General features: G+C 41.9%; 1 protein-coding gene across 4 annotated transcripts in view; it reads left to right on the top strand.

The window, feature by feature from the left end:
• LOC122792248 (phosphatase and actin regulator 4-like) overlaps nt 1–18,713 on the top strand; it is a 2,537,344-nt gene that overhangs the window by 2,106,660 nt on the left and 411,971 nt on the right. For all 4 annotated transcript variants that reach the window (XM_044059998.1, XM_044059995.1, XM_044059996.1 and 1 more), the window contains one exon: nt 5,089–5,309. In XM_044059998.1, the coding sequence (XP_043915933.1) occupies nt 5,089–5,309 (221 nt within the window). The remainder of the gene's footprint in view (nt 1–5,088; nt 5,310–18,713) is intronic.

Here is an 18,713-nt window from a genome sequence, read left to right as displayed (position 1 = left end):
CGCAGCCCCTGACACCCGCTACCTCAGAGCCACAGGCCGCCTCCGACTCCCACATGGAGGCAACTAGGCCTCTGGAAACTCAAGGTATTGGGCCTACGGAAACTATTCCCTCAGATGGGTCTGGAGCCGCTGAGCAGGCATTGGCTTCTGAGGGTGTTTTCAGACCTACACAGCTTACTATCAAGACCACTTCAGCACCCAAGGCAAAGTCTAAAACACCTTTAAAGACAAAGAAACAAGTACAGCATTCTCCAGGACAGTCATCCATGCCTAAGAAACAGATGCTTAAAATGGTCGAGGACCTAATTACTTTGATCAGGAGCTCCCATCCCCCTCCTGATAAAAGGCCTAGGCAAGACACTGACTATGATTCCTCTGACCAGGTTTCTATTTCATCTGATTCCTCTTCAGAACAGGGATACTCTCTCCTTCCCTATGAGGACTCTGATGCTGAAGAATCTATCCCTTCAGCCTCTCCTCCTGAGGACTACTCTTTTGGGGAAACTCTGCACACCATGAGGGAGCATTTCCACTGGGAGAGCCAAGATTATTCTGAATCCAAGAAAAGGCTCAGAGACTTTCTTTTATTGCCTCAACACAGACCTCTTGCTATTCCTCCTGTGCTAGACATTGTAGATGATGTAGTTTCTGAATCCAGTCTGTCTCCTGATTCTTTACCCCCTGCACCAGTTAAGCCAGATAGGTACTAAAGGGTTCCAGATTCGCATAAATTTCTTTATAAAAACCCTGCTGCTGACCCAGAAACTATATCTCAAGGTCCCAAAGGGTTCAAGGCTTTCACTGCAAAAAATCCTGTTCCCTTTGATAGGGATTCTAGAGCACTGGACAGATGGGGGAAAAAAGTTTACACCTCTGCTACTTTAGCTGTAAGGGCTTTAAACTGCCAGTTTCACATGCTTAAATATCAGCAATACCTAATGTCTATGCTAAAACAGAAAATGCTGACAAACTCTGAATGTCCTGAAAGCAAGGAAATACAGGATTTATTGCATGCAGCTGAACAAGTGGGAAGGCATACTTTGCAATGTGGTTTTGATTCACTAGAGGCTTCTTGCAGGGCCGCAGTTACAGGCTCTGTCATTCGAAGACATGCTTGGTTTAAAGGAACAGAGTCTGCCTGATCATGTTAAAGCAAAATTATTGGATGCTCCATTACAGCATGATACTTTGCTTGGTGTTAAAGAAAATGGAGGATAAAACAAAATCAATGCAGACAGTAAAGAATTTCTTACAGGTTCAGCCACCCAGATTTAACAGGAACTGGCCTTCTAAAAATTGGTCCTTTCCAGTGTCAGACAGGCCACAAAGAGGCAGATACAGATGCCCTAGAGGCAGATCTCAGCCACAAGGCTCATACAGGCCTAAACAATGGGGTGCTTCAGCCCCCAAAGGCGGAGAAGACATATCACAACCATATAGGAAACAGTCCCAATGACTTCCCACTACCAATGTCAAGCACTTACCTTTTGGCAGCACCCTTACGGGGAAAACTAGCTCTTTTTTCACAAAATTGGCACATGATCACCTAGGACAAATGGGTACTGAATATTGTTTCTCAGGGCTACAGGTTCAACTTTCACACCCTCCCAAGGGCAAAAGGTATGCCAGACCTGCCACACAATCATTGGGCAGAGGCACAAAAGCAAATTTCATCCCTCATGGACATGAGGGCTATTCAAAGAGTACCACAGCAAGAGCAGGGGCAAGGATTTTACTCAAGACTTTTCTTGGTACCCAGAAAGTACAAAGCCTGGAGACCTATACTGGACCGGTCTACTCTAAATACTTTTCTAGACATTCCAAAATTCAAAATGTTGACACTACAGCAACTTCTACCCATGCTGGGCAAGAAGGCTTGGCTCATAACTTTGGACCTCAAAGAGGCATACCTGCATGTCCCAATCAGACAGTCATGCAGAAGATACCTCAGATTCATAAAAGCACTACCAATTCTGTGCACTGCCCTTTGGCTTATCTACTGCGCCCAGAGTCTTCACAAAATGCCTGGCACCAGTAATTGCATTTTGCAGACAAAAAGGAATTCAAATATATCCCTACTTGGACGACTGCCTTATTCAAGCAGAGAGCAAGGACATTCTACTAAAGCATCTGGCATTTGTAAAAAGATTACTAATTTGCCTAGGGTACACAGTAAATGAAAAGAAGTCAAAACTAGTGCCCTCTCAAGAGATAATATTCCTGGGTGCAAGCTTAAATACAACTGCCCAGATGGCTTATCTCACGCCAGACAAACAAAGGCAGCTGACTCATTACTTCCAAATGATGGCAACAAAAACCCAGTTACCTGCAAGAAAAATTCTGCAGACTTTGGGCTTCATGGCATCCTGCATCCTGCTAATTCTATATGCGAGACTGCATATGAGGAAGCTACAATGGTATCTAAAAAGTGTTTGGACTCAACATTGCCACAGCCTGGAAACTATAATTACTCTCATTCCCTGCATGCAACAAGAGCTTCGATGGTGGGCACTGGCCTGTCACCACAACAAGGGACAGCCATTCACTTTACCCACAGCCAGGCAGACACTAACAACAGATGCATCAGATTATGCCTGGGGGGCATACATGGTGGGAAAATGTATTCAGGGCACGTGGCCCGCAAGCCAAATGCATCTTCATATCAATCAAAAAGAGATGCTAGCTGTACAGAATGCCCTGACAGCCTTCAAGGATCTACTCCATCCAGGACAACTGTTGCTAAGGATGGACAATACTACAGTCATGTGGTACATAAACAAGGAAGGGGGCACACATTCCTACCCCCTCTGCAGGCAAGCCATGAATTTGTGGAACACAGCATTGACCTATCAAATACATCTGCAGGCACAATTCCTGCCAGGAAAGAAATACTCTGGCAGACAAACTAAGCAGAAACCTCATGGACCCTCACGAGTGCAAACTAGATCCACAAATCTTCAGCATGATGATAAGGAAATGGGGAAGCCCAGACATAGATCTGTTTGTCTCTCCTCACAACTGCCAACAACAGAGATTCTGCACAAAGACTTATCGCACACAAGCTTGGAAAGTGAATGCTTTATCATTCAGCTGGAAAACCCTGACAGTTTATGCCTTTCCTCCACTGCCTCTTCTGCCCAAGGTACTCCTAAAGGTCAGACAAGAGAAGCCAAAAATGATTCTGATTGCTCCAGACTGGCTACGCCAGCACTGGTACCCAATTGTAAAGAGCTTGTCTCAAGGCCCAGCCTGGCCTTTACCTGAAATTCCTCATCTTCTGACCCAACAAAACAATCAGATCCTGCACAGCCAACTCAGAACCTTAAATCTGACTGCATGGTGAATAATATAACCACTCAGAACACACCTCTCTCTAAAGCAGTTATGGATGTCATTTTGGAAGCCAGGAGGCCCAGCACCAGAAAATCCTATGCAGAAAAATGGAAGAGATTCTGTGCTTGGAATCAGGCACAAGGAATTGAACCGCGTGTTCCAAATATCCCTCAGATTTTACAATACCTAACTGAGATGCTGGACAAGGGCCTATCCTTCTTATCAATTAAGATCCATGCCTCTGGCATTTCAGCTCATTACAATACGGAACCACCTATTTTTTCACATCCACTGCTAAGGCAGTACCTCAGAGGGGCCAAAAACATAAGACCCCCAAAAAGAGCACCAATACCTGCATGGGATCTCAATTTTCTCTTGGAAAAGCTCACACTGCCTACTTTTGAGCCAGCCAATACAGCTGAAATAAAATTCTTATCATGGAAAACAGCTCTGCTCCTAGCAATATCTTCAGCAAGAAGAGTATCAGAGTTACAGGCATTAATGGCCGTGGAACCTTTTATCATTTTCCATCCAGACAGGGTTTCTCTAAGGACTAACCCAACATTTATGCCAAAGGTAGTATCGAGTGTGGCTCTTAATCAAACCATTAATTTGCCTACTTTTTATCCTAACCCCCAGAATAAAGGGGAGAGACTTCTGCATTCTTTGGACATACACAGGCACCTACGCTTCTACTTGGACAAAACTAAGACGTTCAGAAAGACTGAGCAACTTTTAGTAGCATATGCAGCAGGATCACAAGGAAAGGCTATCTCAAAGCAGACTATTTCAAAATGGATAGGACACTGCATTTGTTTCTGTTATGCACAGCATGGCAAATCAGTGCCTAAGGGCATTAGGCCACATTCGACCAGGGCAGCAGCCACATTAGCAGCCTTTCTCAGAGGAGTACCAACCGAGGAAATGTTGTAGGCTGCAACTTGGAGTTAAGTGCCACGTTTACCAAGCACTGCCACTTACCTCTTTATTCTAAATCCAGAGCAGGCTTTGCCACTGCAGTTCTGCAGGGCCTCATAGTCACTCCTAATTCTATTTAGACCCAGCCGCCCAACCTCAGCTTTGGGATTCAACCCAAGTGTAATGACTGCAACAGTGAAACACGATGAACATAGTACAGTTGTGTACCTACCATAAATGTAGATGCTCGAGTGTATTCACTGTTGCAGTCCAGGTTACCCACCCACCATCCCCCTTTCTTTGCTGGGACTTATCTGTACTTCTCTATTCTATACAACCTATGTGGTGTATTTGCTTGTAGATGAAGGTATTGTTTATTTTAGTGCATGCTCTTTATAAGCAATGTTTTTAGCATACCCTTTTTGGGGGCACCTGACATCTGGGGCAAGAAAAACTGAAGAAAATGGCGTCAGCTGCATCTTGTATACCCCTGGTGTACTGACGTCAGGGAAGAGGCGACATCAACCGACGCCGGACCAGGACTTTGGAATTCAGGCCAACTGCGGCTAGCCTGCCAGCAAGATAACCCAAGTGTAATGACTGCAACAGTGAATACACTCGAACATCTACATTTATGGTAGGTATACAACTGTACTTTCTAATTCCTGCTTGAAATTCTCCATATAATGCAATTCATAGAAATTGTGTTATAAAAAAGTTCTGTCCATTTAGATGCCTTTTGTTTATACATAGAAATGTACAACACATATTTTTAATGGCAGAAAATACTTTACAAATTGGAAAAAAAAACTAACTTCTTAATTTTTTTCTATACAGTCCTGATGATGAGGAAGAGGAGGAGGAAGAAGAGGAGGAGATGGAACCATTATACCCTAATCATGTTTACATTGGGGATATCCCATCTGTATCTGTTATCCCTGAAGCAACACATGGGGAGGAGGAGGAAGAAGAAGAAATGAGTGATAGTGATTCTGAGGGACCCATACTTTATAGAGATGATGATGATGATGATGATGACGACGACGATAGCCAAAATAGTAAGTGATCAGCAGTCTTCTTTTTTCTGCTTCCTGTTAAATGAGGGGTGGACTTGAAGTAAAGGGGTAGTCTGTTAGTGGAGTGTGTGTGGCACAACTTTTAAATAAATCAATGTAGGAATAAATTGGCATATGGATGGTTGGAGAAAACTGAGTATGCATACTTCTGAGAAAAGTAGGAAGTGGGAAGGCAAGACATGAACTTAACATGGGCAATTTAGGATTGAAAGATAAAGTGGGATCTAGGCAGGGTTGCCTGACATCCCTATTTGAACAGGATTCTTCTGAGATCAGCAGCCCAATCCAAAGTCCTGCACTGCCATTTAAAATCTCGGTGAAACAGCGTCCACTTTGTAATTTTTGATTAGCTCGTATAGCGGCATAGGGCCAATCATAAATCTCAAAGTGGGTGCTTTTTTTTTTGGTCCCTTGTTCCCTACCTGTCCCTTTAGAAATAATCTGGCAACTCTGGATGTAGGTGGCAGCTGAAAGTTAGAAGATTTTAGTGTGACTTCAGAAATAAATTTTTTTCAGTGCGGGTGATGGGACTCGTATTGTATACTGTCTTAGAGGATGTGATGTAAGTAAATACAGGCTCCGAGTCATGGGATGCATGGAGGATGTGAAATGATGAGAATATGCATCAACAACCTAGTAATATAGGGCACGATTTTATAGCAAATGGATATAAAAGTAGAGTTCTCAAAATAAGAAGCAGATTTATTAAAGGTCGACAGATGGAAGCCAAACCAAATTTTTCCAAAAAAGATGTGCAATCTAATGTTACCCCACATATTCATATGAAAGAATGCATGGTCATTTACAGTAAGAATACAAAATCAGTTAAGGCCATCATAAATAAGTACTGGCCTATCTTGTGAAAAATACCCAAATTAAAAGAAGTAATTAGTGATAAACCTTTGCACACAAGACAAATGTAGACTTAAATAACAGACTATGCTACAAAAAGGCACTTATAAATGTAATAATTGTGTTTATTGCATGTGTGTGATGTATACTGATAAATCTTTTATACATCCTGTTAGCAGAAAATATTATTAAAGGCATAAAGCAACTGTAACACAAAATATTATATATATGGCTAAATGTAATGTATGCCAGACATATTATATAGGAATGACTAACAGGAAGTTTAAAGAAAAAATAGGTAATCATCTTTCAGATATATATAAAAGATTTATTACTAATGCACTAAGTAAGTATATAGCAGATACAGATGACACTCATAATTTTAAATTTATGATCTTACAAACAATTATTGAACCATTAGAAGGAGGCAATATTAAACATTTAACTGAACAAAAGGAGATAAAATGAATACTACGTTTAAGAGCACATAAAACACTAGGACTTAATGGCACTGTAACTTTAAAAGCATACTTGAGAGAACTGCATATGCAAGTGCATTAACTTAATTTAATTGAAAAATAAGAAAAACTGTTAGATGTGGCAGAATAAAAAACAAAATATTTTATTTGTAGTAAGCACTTTCACGGTCTAACTAAGCACTTCACCAGACTGCTAAAACACTAAAAGTCAACTCATTTTAAATACATAGCCAGTAAAATTCAATCAATTATTACTAACCGTTTCTTAAAAACACAGTGTGCACACAATGAAATGACCACAGATAAAACAAGTAATAGCAAAGCACAAAGATAAAAAAACAACTACACAGTAGTAGCATACAAAAATGTTTCAATGTTGTAGTGGTCTGGCTTTTAGAAAAGGTTTAAGCAAAACTTTGCTATTTAAACCTGGAAATTTGTCTGCATGAAACAGCAGTATCCATTTTTGTTCCGCTGCTTCAGTATTATTTTTAAGATCACCAGCTCTAAGCCGCCCTTCTAACACTTCTAGCACAAAAAACTTAAAGGCAAGGAACAAAAATTGATACTGCTGTTTAATGCAGACAAATGTCCAGGTTTAAATAGCAAAGTTTTGCTTAAACCTTTTCTAAAAGCAAGACCACTACAACATTGAAACATTTTTGTATGCTACTAGTGTGTAGCTGTTTTTTATCTCTGTGCTTTGCTATTACTTGTTTTATCTGTGATCATTTCATTGTGTGCACACTGTGTTTTTAAGAAGCTGTTAGTAATAATTGATTGAATTTTATTGGCTGACTATGTATTTAAAATTAGTTGACTTTTAGTGTTTTAGCACTCTGATGAAGCGGTTAGTTACACCATGAATTATTCTGGTTTTTATTCTGCCATGTCTAACCAAGTTTTTTGTTTATTATTTCATTTTATTTTTTTTACTAAGTGCATTGTCTCGTTTGGTTAGTTTTCGAGGTGTGAGCTTTGTTCCTGCATTCAACTTAATTTAATTGTTTTTCTGTATCATGTGACTTGTTTTTAGCTATTTAAACTGTCACTGTTGTTCTTTTACATATGCTTGATGAAACCTGAGAGTGAAAGTTTTACTTGCGTTTTAATAAATGTACCAATGCGGATATCGTGGTTCCGGTGATTTTACTTTATTTTATTTTAGGATGTGGAATGAGTTAAATGTGCAGTAGATGGGTAGCTTGAATGAAACTTTGGTCTTCTACTGGCCTGTTTATTTGGGTTACATTTTTCTATCAGGTTTCCTGTCTGGCAGCTTAGGCAACTGTAATCTCTCTTGATGATTGTTTCACTGATTAAATTCGCAAAGTATCTATAGTTTTTCTTCAGTTTATAGAGTGTACTATGCCAGGGAATTTGAAGCGAGTGGAATGGTAATTGAAGTCTGTATGTGTTAAAAAACTTTGATTTATATTAAGTAACAAAAGATCTCCAGGTGATGTCTTTTATCTTGAAGCGGGTGAATTTTATAGGTATATTATTTCATTCTGCTGTAGTTCCATATTTAGTTACATGTACCATCTTTTACTGTTCTGTAACTTGAAAGCTTTCTAAACAGTCTTAAAATCATAAATGTTTGTCTAATGCAAAATGTTTGAAGGCCAGAGGCTGTTTAAGGTACTCCATTTCTGCTGAATCTCTGCTGAGTGAAACTATTTATTTAAAATGTGTATTTTGGATTACTAAGCAATAATCCACAACTGGGTGTGGATTTATCAGAACTTACCCACAGATGGTGTGGTTTGATCCTGAGGGAAAAGCCAGAGTGATCAAAGAAACCAACCGTTGGTAAATCCTGATATGCCCACGCCCAGGAGTGGATTATTGCTTATTAATTGCTTACCTTTCTTAAATAATACCTTTGTATAACGGCACTGCAGTGTTCTTTCATGTTCTTCCTAGTTTGTTGATTTACTGCACGTGCATATGGTACTTGCATTCCAGTCCAGCAGAACCAACAGAGAAGAGAGAATCTCCATTGCTGCTTTCTTTTTTTTTTTATCTGAGATTTTACCAGAGACCGGGCTTAAATACAAGGAAAATCAGGAATGTGTCTGATTATTTATTTTCAAAGAATGTACCTGATGTTTCTTGCATTGTGCTGTCAGTGGACAGAAATTCTTGTTTAAGTAATTTGATGGATCTGTTCTTGGCAAGTAAGCGTATGCCGATAGAAAACTCCGACCACTCAATGGTACTTGAGCCACTAGACTTTTTTCTGTGGGTATATGCTCGATTTATAACAAGCACGCTTGTTTGGCTGTCCAATCATTTTTGAATAACAGTGACCCATTATTGTATAATATGAAATGTGTGATTGTCTTACATGATCCATTCTGTTCACTACAGCAGGCAGTACTGATTGTCTCAGTAGGTACAATATTGGTGACATGTTTTCTGTAGCTCAAGCTCCTCCCCTCAGTCCTGTAATATTTGTCACCCTTCACATTTTCAGCTCTCATTTGCTAATTTTAGCTTCCAGATGGTGATTTCATGCTTGAGCTTTCTTGTTCTTTTGAAAAAAGTGTTTTATTTTAATAAGTACTCTTTATCTTTCTTAAAATGTTTTCATTGTATTACCTCTAGTTAGTGAGCAAAGTTGTTTTGTTCTGAATGTTCCTCTGTCACCCTTCACTTCTCCTTAGTGTAACCAGGCTGCTGAATTTCCTTTTCCCTCAGTTTTGTTTTACTTCATGAAGGGGGTTACCAGGCACTTTTTCTCTTTTCTGTTCTTGCAGTGTCATCACAGTTTTGTGTTGGATGGTATGGTTGTTTTAGTTAGCTGAGGATTGTAGCAGCCTTAGGTCAACTGGTGCCCTAGGCAAAAGGGCTCCACGGCACCCCCCACTACACCACCCGGTGCCCCCATCCTGGTCTAACTACATTAAATAAATACTGGAAAGTTGCCACTGCTAGAGCGGCGCCCTAGGCGGCCGCCTAGTTGGCCTATGCCTAAGGCCGGCTATAGTAACTACAATTTGTAGTTACTATTACAATCTAGTTACTAGGTTGTGTCATGCAATTGTTAGCTGTTGTATTAGTGTTAACTGAGAACTGTCATTGCTTTTTCAGGAAAGATAAACACTGGGTTTCTGCAAGTGCTTGAAATGCAGATACAAGATCCCCTCAGGGTGCATACAGCCTGTGTGTTGTGTGCTAGACAGTGGATTATCTTAATGTAAAGTGTGAGATTTGTGGCATTTTGGGTACTGCTTGCTAATGGAAGAAATAATTAGTTTTCACATGGATTTTCCAGTTCAGGGACAGAAGGGAGAGGGCAAAGAGGAAACAAAAATGAAGGAGAAGAGGCACCCAGAAGAAGATAAAGTGAAAGACTCTGGCAAAGCCTCCATCTCCTGATTTCTAGGGGGGACTTCTCTCTAGTTAAACTTCTATACCTCTTCTGGAATTTCAGGTTTCTCCAGCAGGAGTTGCTGCTGAAGTTTTGGTTGGCATGAGCCTACCCCCAGGAGAAGACTTGGTACATTCTCCTCGGAGCAGTAAGTATCTAGGTATCTGGAGAGTCAGAATTTTTCAGCCATGTCTACCAGTTCAACTAGGTTGATTCACAATTCCCCTGTATGTATGTATTAGGACCAGATGATGAGTGTTTTCACAAAGCCTAGCTAGAACTTGGTGTCTTCTCTTCCCCGCCATTTCCAGGGCAGCTATAGAAAAGCTTGTTCCCTTCACCTCATATGCTTCTACCTGATGCCCTCTTGTGGTACCAGGTAAGTAAGAGATGATTGTGGTCCCACTGCTTTCAACTTTGGTATTGTCAGGAATTATTCCTTTGGTGGTGATGCATTGATTCTGTTGCCCTCACCGCTGACTCTGTTAAAGACACTTGGGCATGACACTTCTGTCCTGAGTTGGAAGCAGTCCCCACCATGCATTGTCATTAGCATGCAAGCCTTTTGTGCCAGAACCATCATCAGCTCTAGAATTAGCTTCTTCCTTGGTAAGCTGTATCTGCCACTTGACCTCAGCTTCAAACTCTGGGAGTTTGTCTCTGGTCATGGTACCTGCGGTCCAGGCACCAACTGCTGCATCTTTGGGTCCTAGCTTACTGACAGCATTTGTAAGACAGCTGTCTAGATTGGAAGTTCCCTGGTAGGCTTCTTCCTTTCATTTACACCCCATAACACCTCTTTATTTGACACATTGGACTTCACATCAGTGTCTGAAGAAGGAACATTACTGAAAAGTCTCTTTATAGTCTGCCCATCTAGGAGAGTCCACTTCTGAACACTTGAATGAGTCCCACCAAGGGTATTCTAAAAAGCAGGAGGTATAAGAGGAGACATCTTGACTCTCCATCAGAGTCTTCCACCCTGGCTATTGATCTTGATAAAGAGGTGAACTCTCATAAAACCCCCACTCTATGACCCCATATTCAAGAGAGATCTTGGTATTGAGGCAGAAGGAGTTTTGGCCCATTCAACCCCCTTCCCTGAGGAAGGGATCCTCCAGGAGGTCTTTCAGTCTTACCCCTACACTTTGGCTGATCCCCCCCGCCCAGATTACATGATGAGCAAGTTGTGCAGAGGGCTTGGTGAGAATCTGATGTAGCAGAGCCTATTCTGAGGAAAGCAGACAAGATCCTCCTGCCTCCCAAAGATGCCTCTCATTTGAGTAAGGCCCCTGTTGCAGATTTTATACTGTTGCTTGCTGCCCAAGAAGAGACCAGTAAGCCATCCTCCAGATAAGTATTCTGAGGCAGTTGTGCATAATGGGGTAGCATGCCTTTGTATCGAGTTTTTTTGCTATATGATCACTGAATTGTCTGGTGCATATGACCCAATGATGTGTGATCTGGCTGAGAAGGCCTTTGTCACAATGAAGAAGTTGCTTTACAATGATCTACATCACAGAGTAGAATCACAGATTGCAACAATACAAAGAGTTACCTCACTGTCTCTGAGGCTGATATATGACAGGACAGGCACCATCACGAGATTGCAACCTTGTCTTGGATTGTGTGGATGTTCTTCATGTTTCACTGTTGCAATCATCACATTTGGGTTATCTGCTTGCAGTAGCCCTCAGTCGGCCTGATTATCAAAGTCTTGGGTCCTTTGTCGGTTGCCGTCTCATCTTCCATGACGTCAGTTAGTCGAGGGTATAAAGCATGCAGCCAGTGCCATTACATCAGTCTTTCTTGACGTGCAGTGCCCGAAGCAGAAGCAGTTCGCAAGTGCCGGTCGGACGACTCCTGAAATTTACGAGTTTCAGAACCGAAGTCTTCAACTAAAGCTAAGTACCCTGTTGGGGAAACTTTTTCGTGCTCTAACCGATGTCAGTAAAAGTCAATAATTGTATTTCTTGTGGAAAGCAAATACCTCATAAAGATTTTCATTCATACTGTATTCCTTGCCTATGCCCTAACCAGGGCGTACCTCGCTGTCGATTGTTTGCCTTATTTAAACCATAAACTGTTTGTCGTCCGTACATTTTCGCTTCTAAATATTTTGGTACTCTGTTCAATTATTCAGATATGTCTTCGGTAAGCCACCCGACTACCGACATTCTGAAAAAATGCAAAGATACAGACAGAGACAGGCCGCCGTCTAGGTCCAAAGCTGCCAACAACGCTTCTCCTAAGCTAGTCGCCAGTTTGCCAGTACTCAGTGAGGCGCTTTCACAGCCCCTGATATCCGCTACTTCAGATTTGCAGGTCTCTACTGAGACCCATTCGGAGTCCGGTATGCTGCGAGATGCTTCAACTGCAGAACATGCGGATGTCTCTACCTTGGATGGGTCCGAAGCTGCTATGCAGGCACCGGCTTCTGAGAGTGTTTTCAGGCCTACTAAATTACATATTAAACTGACACCATCTTCTTCTTCTAGGCCTAAAACTCAAACCATGCCTAGGAAACCGACGCCCAGACTGCATGGTCAGGCCTCTATGCCTAAAAAACAAATGATAAGAATGGCTAAAGACCTTATTACTTTAATCAGGGGAAGCCAACCTTCCCCCTCTAAGAGACCTAGGACTGAATTTGCTTATGATTCTTCTGACCAGAATTCTGAATTTTCTGTCTCCTCTGATGACCAGGATTTACCCTTATCTACCTATGAGGATTCTGATGCAGAGGACTCTGTTCCCTCTGCTTCACCCCAGAGGATTTTTCTTTTGGTGAAACCTTGCATACTTGTAGGGAACATTTTCACTGGGAAAGTCAGGATTACTCTGATTCTAAAAAGAGGCTTAGAGATTTCTTACTTCTGCCCCAACACAGGCCTTTAGCTATCCCTCCTGTGCTGGACATTGTTGATGATGCCTTTTTGGAATCTAGCTTGGCCCCTGACTCTTTCCCTCCTGCTCCCAGAAAACCTGATATATATTAGAGTTCCTGATTCTCATAAATTCCTTTTTAAAAATCCTACTGCGGACCCTGAGACCATTTCACAGGGACCCAAGGGCTTTAAGGCTACTACTGCCAAAAATCCTACCCCCTCTGATAGAGATTCCAGAGCCCTGGATAGATGGGGTAGGAAGGTATACACCTCTGCAACCTTGGCCATCAGGGCCTTAAATTGCCAGTTTCATATGTTAAAGTATCAGCAGCATATTATTGGATTGCTTAAACAGAAAATGATGTTGATTCCTGATTGTGTTGAGAATAAAGATTTACAGGATTTAATGCATTCTGCTGAATAGGTTGGAAAACATACTTTGCAATGTGGTTTTGATTCATTAGAGGCATCTTGCAGGGCTGCTGTCACCGGGTCTGTACTTAGAAGGCATGCTTGGCTTAAGGAGCAATCCTTGCCAGATCATGTTAAAACTAAATTGCTGGATGCTCCCTGAAATCAGGACCATCTGTTTGGCGACAAAGCAGAAGTTCTTAAAAAGATGGAGGAAAAAGTTAAATCTATGCAAAATGTTAAAGATTTCTTACAAGTGTAGCCTCCTAGATTTAGTAGGCATTGGCCCTCAAAAAATTGGTCCTTTCCTGCCTCTTCCAGGCCTTCTCAGTTCAAATCCAGAACCAGCAGAACACCCAGGCTTCAGTCCCAGGGTACGCACAGAACTAAGCAGTGGGGGGCTCCCACTTTCAAATCAGGGAGTAGTAAGACTCCCCCACCCCCCCTATGGTATACTGTCTCAGTGACTTTAACTTTAAAACTTCCAAGTACTTCTCAACTGACTGCTCCTTTACGGGGAAACATTGCTCTGCAAGCAAAAAACTGGGAACTCATTACCCAGGATAAATGGGTTTTAAACATAGTTTCCCAAGGATACAGATTTCACTTCCACACGCTACCAACCCCGAACGGTTGGCCAGATCTACCCCCAAATCAGTGGGCAGAGGCTCAAAAGCAAGTACTCTCTCTCTTAAGATTAAAGGCTAATCAGACTGTACCAGAAGAGGAAAAGGGACAAGGTTTCTACTCAAGACTTTTCCTGGTACCCAGAAAAGACAACTCATGGCGTCCTATCCTGGACCTCTCTATCCTAAACACCTTTTTGGTGATTCCAAAATTCAAGATGCTAACTCTTCACCAGTTGCTTCCCATGATAGGCAAAGATGCCTGGTTGGCAATACTGGATTTAAAGGAAGCCTACCTGCACATCCCAATCAGGGAATCTTGCAGAAAATACCTACGCTTCAAAGGAGGCTGCATGCACTATCAGTTCTCTGCACTGCCCTTTGGCTTATCTACTTTGCCCAGGGTATTCACAAATTGCTTAGCTCCAGTCATTGCTTTTTGCAGGCAAAGAAATATTCAAATATACCCATACCTGGATGATTGTCTAATTCAGGCAGAAAGCCAGGACATACTTCTGAATCACCTGGCATTTGTACAAAATGTGCTAACTTGTCTGGGGCGTACCATAAATGAAAATAAATCACATCTGGTACCCTGTCAACAAATTATATTCCCGGGAGCAAGCTTGAACACAACTTCCCAGATGGCTTTCCTCACACCAGAGAAACAGATTCATTTGACAACTTGCTTCAAACTAGTGGTGACAAAAACCCTGCTATCTGCAAGGCAAATACTGCAAGCCTTGGGGTTCATGGCCTCATGCATTCTACTAATTCCATGTGCAAGACTGCATATGAGGAAACTACAATGGTATCTAAAAAGCCTATGGTGTCAACATTCTCAGGATCTAGAAGCAATGATTCCTATCATACCTTGCCTACGGTTAGAATTCCTTTGGTGGGAAGAGGCCTGCCACCAAAACAAGGGACTACCATTCAGTCTACTCCCTGCCACCCAAACTCTAACAGACACATCAGACTATGCATGGGGGGCTCACATGGCAGGGAAGTGCATTCAGTGCAAATGGAACCGAAGTCAAATGCACCTGCATATTAATCAAAAAGAAATGTTAGCTATACAGAATGCTCTGACAGCCTTCAAGGACCACATTCTTCCAGGACAGTTAATGGTAAAGACGGACAACACCACTGTTATGTGGTACATAAACAAGCAGGGGGGTACCCATTCTTACCCCCTCTGCAGACTAGCCATGGCTCTGTGGAACACAGCCTTGAGCTACCAAGTGCATCTACAGGCTCAATTCCTGCCAGGAAAACGAAATACACTGGCAGATGAACTAAGCAGAAATCTCATGGACCCACATGAGTGGAAACTGGAACCAAAGATTTTCAACATGTTGATCAACAAATAGGGGATCCCGGATATAGACCTGTTTGCCCCCCCCCCCCTCCCCAGAACTGTCAGTTGGACAAATTCTGCACAAGGACTCCCCACAAACAAGCTTGGAAAGTGGATGCTGTGTCCTTCAGCTGGAAAAATGTATCAGTTTATGCTTTTCCTCATCTGCCTCTCCTCTCCAAAGTGCTACTAAAGATCAAACAGGACAAGCCAAGGATGATACTGATTGCACCAGACTGACCATGCCAACACTGGTACCCCCTCTTGCGCATTGTGTCGCAGCTGGCCCCATGGCACCTACCTCAGACCCCTATCCTGCTGTCTCAGCAGGAGAGCCAGATTCTGCACCCCTAGCTTCAAACCCTGAATCTGGCAGCCTGGCTAATTACCTAATCTCTCTGTTGCCATCCCTCAGTAAACAAGTGTTGGATGTCATTTTGGAGGCAAGGAGGCCTAGTACTAGAAAATCTTTTGCTGAAAAATGGAAAAGATTCTGTGCCTGGAATCAAACTCAAGGTATGTCCACAGCAGCACCCATTTTACTTCAGATTCTTCAATACTTAACTGAGGTGCTTCACAAGGGCCTTTCCTTTTCCTTCATCAAAATTCACACCTCAGCCATTTCAGCTCATTACAACACAGAACAACCCCTCTTTTCTCACCCATTGCTCAAGCAGTTCCTCAGTGGAGCCAAAAATGTAAGACCACCCAGGAGAGCCTCAACTCCAGCCTGGGACCTTAATTTTGTATTGGAAAAACTCACTCTTTCCCCTTTTGAGCCAGCTGCAACTGCAGGGTTAAAATTCCTTTCTTGGAAAACAGCTTTCCTTTTAGCAGTCACTTAAGCAAGAAGGGTATCTGAATTACAGGCCCTTATGGCAGTGGAGCCTTTCATCATTTTTCATCTGGACAGGGTGTCCCTCAGAACCAATCTCTCTTTCATGCCCAAGGTGGTATCCAGTGTGGCTCTTAATCAGGCCATTCATTTGCCAACCTTCTTTTCTAATCCACAGAACAAAGGAGAACGGATACTGCATTTCTTAGATGTGCACAAACAACTTAGATTTTACTTGGACAGGACTAAACCTCAAAGGAAATCTGAACAACTACTGGTGACATTTGCTGCAGGGGCAGAGGGGAAGGCTATTTCAAAGCAAACCATTTCAAAATGGATAGGCCATTGCATTCATTTCTGTTATAAGCACCATGAAAAACCTATTCCACAGGGGATTAGACCCCATTCAACCAGGGCTGCATCTACCTCTACAGCCTTTCTTAGAGGTGTCCCTACCAGAGACATCCTAGAAGCTGCTACCTGGAGTTCTGTACATACTTTCACCAAGCATTACCATTTGCCAATTTTCTCTAAATCCAGAGCTGGCTTTGCCACTGCTGTCTTGCAGGGCCTTACAGCTGGTCCTAATGCTATCTAAATTCCTCCTCCCATCCTTAGCTTTGGGAATCTACCTAAATGTGATGACTGCAACAGTGAAACATGAAGAACATAGTACAGTTGTGTGCACTTACCATAAATGTAGATGTTCGAATGTATTCACTGTTGCAGTCCTGGTTACCCTCCCGTCAGCTTCCTGACTTCCTTGGCTATACCTCTACTCTCTCTTACTATGTTTAAAAGCTTTTTGGTGTATTTACTTTTCTGTTGGAGGTATAACCTTGTGTGTGTGTGTGTGTGTGTGTGTGTGTGTGTGTGTGTGTGTGTGTGTGTGTGTGTGTGTGTGTATATATATATATATATATATATATTTATTTATTTGCTTCCCATTATGGGGGGCACCTGACATATGGGGCAAGTAAAACTGATATAATGGCATTGGCTCCATGCTTTATACCCCTGACTACCTGATGTCATGGAAGATGAGACCGCAACCGACGCAGGACCCAAGACTTTGATAATCAGGCCGACTAAGGGCTACTGCAAGCAGATAAGCCAAATGTGATGACTGCAACAGTGAATACACTCAAACATCTGCATTTATGGTATGTATACACAACTGTACGTTTTGCAGAAAACTCCATTGTGTCCTTTATTTATGCCCCATTTAGTGAGCCCTCACTTTGTAGACCAGAGGTGAAAGATTGCTCAAGAGTAGGTATGAGGGAAAATGCATTTATTATTTATTTATTTTTTATTTGATGACTGGGATAGTCCGACTGAGCTTAGTAGCCCTTTTTCAGCAGAGGCCCGAGGAGAAAAGCTCCACATAGATTAACAAGACAAAAATCAACAGTACAGTAAATGATACAGGATAAAAGTGTATATACAATACAAAAAAGTTTAACATTTTAATACAATGAATTTGAAGCAGTAAAAATATTTTACACATGTATGACTTGTATTAGTAAGAGATTTAGGTGAAAGGTGAGAGACAGTTGATAGGAAGACCTCTGTTATGAAGTTCTTGGTTCCACAGTGGTCCTTTGCTAGAAACAGGAAGGAGTGAAAAAGTTATGGCCCCTCAAATTTCAGCATCAACCCTGTGATCAATGGTATGATAGGAACTCCCATGGCCACAAGAGTTTTGGCTGTGGAAGCCACCCTAGAGGTAGAGGTGAACCTCAAATTCTGGAATTCCATGGCCCTTCCCTTGAAATCTTCAACCACACCCCTGAGGACTTGCCTGACAGTCCATCTCTGTTGGCAGCTGGGTTGATTATCCTCCTCCTTGCATGGCTGGCCAGCACACAGACCACATGAATTAAAGAAATAATTTCCAGAGGCTGTACAATTCCCTTTTTTACCATTATCCTTATCCTGCCAGACCTTCTACATCGACAAAAGGAAACAACTAAGAAAGTGGTATACAACCTAGTAAAAAAAGTCATCCAGGAGGTCTTACCAGGCCAGAAAGGGTCTAGAGTTTATTCCAGATGTTTTATTCCTCAAAAGGACAAAGGACCTCAGGATGACATTTTTGTCAGTTAAACCAGGTTTTGGATGGCCAGTTTGCAACCAATCCTTCTGTGCCTACTGAATGGAGACTGGATGTTCTGTCTTTATTTCCTGGTTGCTACTGTTGTTTTGATATCCTTCATTGTTAACTTCAGTCTGGATATTTTTCTGTTTACCTTCACAAGTGTTCTCGACCAGTTCATGCCATGACGTGTTTCACTAAAAAAGTATGTCAAACCTCTGTTAGGTTATTTCTGCTTGTACAGGTCAAATTTTAGTCCTTATTTTCATCATAGAAAAGTTTCTGTGTATGCTTAAGAAACTTAACTTGTGAAAGTTTGAGTTGATGCCAGATAGGGTCAAGTTATGCGCTGGCATTAGATGTACTGCTTGGGACGTAAGCATATCATCATCCACCGTTGAAAGTATTAGTAGCTCAGTACAGACACCCAGATATGTAAGAGGAAGAAACTCCAGACCCAT

Source organism: Protopterus annectens, chromosome 1.part2 (assembly GCF_019279795.1).
Source record: "Protopterus annectens isolate FY-2018-M chromosome 1.part2, PAN1.0, whole genome shotgun sequence".
NCBI lineage: Eukaryota > Metazoa > Chordata > Ceratodontiformes > Protopteridae > Protopterus > Protopterus annectens.
The sequence above is the reverse complement of the archived record's forward strand: the minus strand, read 5'-3'. Positions and strand labels throughout refer to the sequence as shown.